Genomic DNA, 3,542 nt, shown 5'->3' with positions numbered 1-3,542 from the left:
AAAAACCCCACGTCTGTACCGAAGTATCGCGAGAGCTGCTGAGGCATTTCCGTAAACGTCACACGAGGACAGTGCCAGGATTCTCATCATGTAGTTTTTGAATATTTATTCAGGAATGTAATTACAGATCCCCTTTAATCCGGTTTTTAAGATATATGTAAATACTCTGCTTTGAATAATGTTTTATTTTTCACAAAAAAGTTAAAATATCTTATTAAAATCACATCTACAACTCCTCCCTCACTGAAAAACCCAGAAACTACAGATAAAAAAATGTTCATTTCGAAATTGTAATTACTGAATATGTCTTGTACTTCACTTAACACGTGTATTGTTCATTTATGTTCTCGAGGGTTCAAGTAGCCAAATCTTTATGTAAGTAGCCATACACCTTGATAGTTTGGTGTGCGACTTAAAGATGTCTATATACCTGTTGATATATTTTATTTAAGATAATTGTACTGCTGTATCAACCCTAACACATGGTTATTAACTATTAGTTATACAAGATAAGGATGTTAGGTACTTTCTTTAGAAGTCTACTATTGAGTTGTTAAATATGTACCAGCACATACAAGCTTGCTTTCAATTCCATCTGACATCTTAAACTGTCAACTACACCAGAGTATTTTGTTTGACATTTACCATTATGTGATTTGGTATTAATTTGCATGTTTAGATAAATAATTAAGTCTAAGAACACATGAAGCCCGTCAACAGTTCCCAATGAGACACTTTTAAATAGTTTGTCTAACAGACCAGAACCTAAAGACACAATTTAAAATGGAACAAAACTGAAATAAATATTCAGCAGTTTCTTCCTTTGGAGAAGCTGGTACCAGGACAATGTTGGGTATTTTTGCTTCATAAAGTGATTCAAACATTAGATGTTTCTAAAATAAATTAACTCGTTTCTGTTTGAACTAAATTCAACCCAGCTTCCATTACAGAAAGCAAATTATTTTAACAACCCAGCATGAGATTCAAAAAAGTCAAAACCCATTAAATAGCTCAATTAAATTCTCTAGATTTATTTAATGCCATTTACAAAAGCAAGCGCTCACTTGCTGCCTAGAATGAATTCAGATGGACCCCAAAAACTTTGCATGTGATGTGCTAAGAAAACATGGCCGACTCATGACAAGTCGACGCAGCTGCTTCACAGAAAAGATGACATTAATGAAAGAGGACTGCTTTCTATTGTGCTAGCATGGTATTCCAGACAAAAGTTAAAAGTGCCATTGTTAAATAGTCAAATACATGTATTTTAATCACGTAATTTCTTACATTTGTACAATACATGTTTTGCGTATTTTTACAGTGTCTGAAAGTCTTGAAAATGTACATTTCCACGACACCAACACGGAACAATTTTGGTAGCCACAATAAAATATGTAGTCACATCTGTAATGAAAGTGTTGAATGACAGCAGAGTTTTACATAGCGAACAGGATAAGGAAAGCAACCATCAAACAGAACAGTCCCATGGCTTCAGACAGGGCAAATCCCAGGATGGCATATGAGAACAGCTGCTGCTTCAGAGATGGGTTCCTGCAAACAAGAACACATGATGGCATCAATGGAAAAACAAAGTACGCACCAGAAATCTATTAATTCAAGAACATTTTAATATTTTCAGGATGTATGTTTGTGAGAACAAACCTAGCATAGCCGATAATGAGACTGCCGAACACGGTCCCAATTCCAGCTCCAGATCCAGCTACTCCGACCGTGGCAGCTCCAGCGCCGATGAACTTGGCAGCAGTGTCGATGTCCCTGCTGACAGCGCTGGTCTGGAAGCCCCTCAGTATGACCTGGGTGAGGGGGCTCTGTGGCATCACAGCAACGCCATTCTGGAGCAAGAAAAGACAAAATCGGTTAACACACACCTTCAAAACCAATGACATGAGATATGACAATACAGTAAGTGAGAACAATAAAGGAATGGAAAAAATAATGACTAAATTACAACTTTTACTATCTTTCGTCAAGTACCAATTTCCATGTTAACCTTCATGATGATTTGACAATATTTCTGACATTTTATAAAGTAAATGAGCATTAAATAATCAAGTGGTAGACTGACAGTCCTAGTAGAAAGCCTTTAATTCTCACCTCTGTTTTGAGCTCAGGCCTGGACAGCACAGAGGCAGAGAGGGGTCTGTAAAGAGCCCGGGAACCAGCACGGACCTGAAACAACACAAAAGCTCAATAAGACATGAAACATATTGTTGGTAGCTGTTACCAGTCTGAGCAGGTGGAAGGAACCCTAATGTCACTTTGTCAATCAGTGTCACTTACTGCAGTGCACACACATGTTACGACCTGTGGCCTTTAATGATTTGTGGGCACAGTCTGTGCTGTCAAAGTCACTCCTGGGTTTGTGTTAGTACTACAATAAACAATAGAAAGTTTCCGAACAAATTGTCCTATTATAATTGAAACTGGTAAGACTTCTAGAGATACTAGAAAAAGAAATATGACCTTGGTGAATGACTTGACAACACAGGCTATATTTAATATAATTTAAAGGAGATAGTGTGTGGATCAGTTGAACAGCCATGTTCGTGAGTTTTCAGGGGAACTCTGCACAAAACTCGGCTAACAAAAGGCTTGTGATGACCTTAGCTAACGGCCATTACTGAACATGTTTGCTACAAGCTAACGCAAAGGCAGTGGCAGTGTTTCAGATAACTTACATGCACCTGAATCATTAGCATTAGCGCTACAATGCACACATTAAAAAAAAAAAAATGTATGTAATGCTGTAAGAGCTAGCTAGCCTGTTGGCCTAGACTGCGGATACCCTTGCCAGTCAGCTACAGTCAAGTTCAGCCAGAGGCCCACCGGATTTATCCGGGATACTTAAGAGAGCAGGACTCAAACCCACAGCAGGAAAACAAACCATAAAGAGTAAACTCACCAGAGCCGGCGTGGAGACGAACTTAGCACAGGCGTACATCTTCTAATGTAGGTACTTTTAACCGGTTCGGTCAAATCTGGTTGAATCCCGGGTCTCTCTGAGGAAGGAAGACCGGAGAGAGAAGTAAGGTCAAACGGGTGTAAAAATGCTCCAGGGAGAAAATAAAGGCACTCATATGCACATTCACATCCATGCTGCATGCTATTCTCACTTGCGCGCTGCAATGTGGAGTTACGAGAGAGGATGAAATTGGATTTGTAAAGATACGATTCTCATTCAAACTGCCATTACACACTTACCGACTGCAGAGGTCGAACCACAGTAGAACAGTGCGCATGCGCGATGTGACGTATGTTGAGGCCCGGATGATGACAGTGGAAGGTCATTTCACAGAAACTTTATTGAACAAATCGCAAAAACAGCAATGTTCATTCACTTCTTCTTCTTCTGGATGTTCATTCACAAAACCAATCTCTGTTTGTGTAAATTGATGAATGATATGATAATCAATGATATGATTAAGAAGGACGATAAACTGCATTTCATTATATTGCTTATAGTTATATTGATGGAAACGCACCGCTCCTGTTGGTTTGACTCTACTACAATGTTGAATATA

The 3,542-nt window shown here is 38.8% G+C and overlaps 1 protein-coding gene across 2 annotated transcripts; it reads right to left on the bottom strand.

Annotated features, from left to right (window-relative positions):
• Window positions 1–1,011: 1,011 nt before the first annotated feature.
• Window positions 1,012–3,272, bottom strand: atp5mc3a (ATP synthase membrane subunit c locus 3a). Of its 2 annotated transcripts, none has more exons than XM_079169773.1 (5): window positions 3,223–3,272; window positions 2,924–3,020; window positions 2,116–2,190; window positions 1,663–1,853; window positions 1,012–1,551 (listed from the first exon to the last, which is right to left on the bottom strand). In XM_079169773.1, the coding sequence occupies exons 2-5, from the start codon at window positions 2,960–2,962 to the stop codon at window positions 1,437–1,439; spliced, it is 420 nt and encodes a 139-aa protein (XP_079025899.1). In that variant the 5' UTR covers window positions 2,963–3,020; window positions 3,223–3,272; the 3' UTR covers window positions 1,012–1,436. The 2 variants fall into 2 exon arrangements, with proteins under 2 accessions (XP_079025899.1, XP_079025900.1); XM_079169774.1 differs by having other exon boundaries at window positions 3,135–3,235.
• Window positions 3,273–3,542: the final 270 nt, after the last annotated feature.

Source organism: Pholis gunnellus, assembly GCF_910591455.1.
Source record: "Pholis gunnellus genome assembly, chromosome: 12".
Classification (NCBI taxonomy): Eukaryota; Metazoa; Chordata; class Actinopteri; order Perciformes; family Pholidae; genus Pholis; species Pholis gunnellus.
Note: the sequence above shows the minus strand (reverse complement) of the source record. Positions and strands in the feature narration are given on the sequence as shown.

Excerpts from the sequence above, each read along its gene's own strand:
- atp5mc3a (XM_079169773.1), bottom strand. The coding sequence starts at position 2,962 with ATGTACGCCTGTGCTAAGTTCGTCTCCACGCCGGCTCTG. Across the intron at positions 2,191-2,923 it reads TCGTCTCCACGCCGGCTCTG|GTCCGTGCTGGTTCCCGGGC; the intron begins GTGAGTTTACTC and ends GTGTTGTTTCAG. Across the intron at positions 1,854-2,115 it reads GGCCTGAGCTCAAAACAGAG|AATGGCGTTGCTGTGATGCC; the intron begins GTGAGAATTAAA and ends TTCTTGCTCCAG.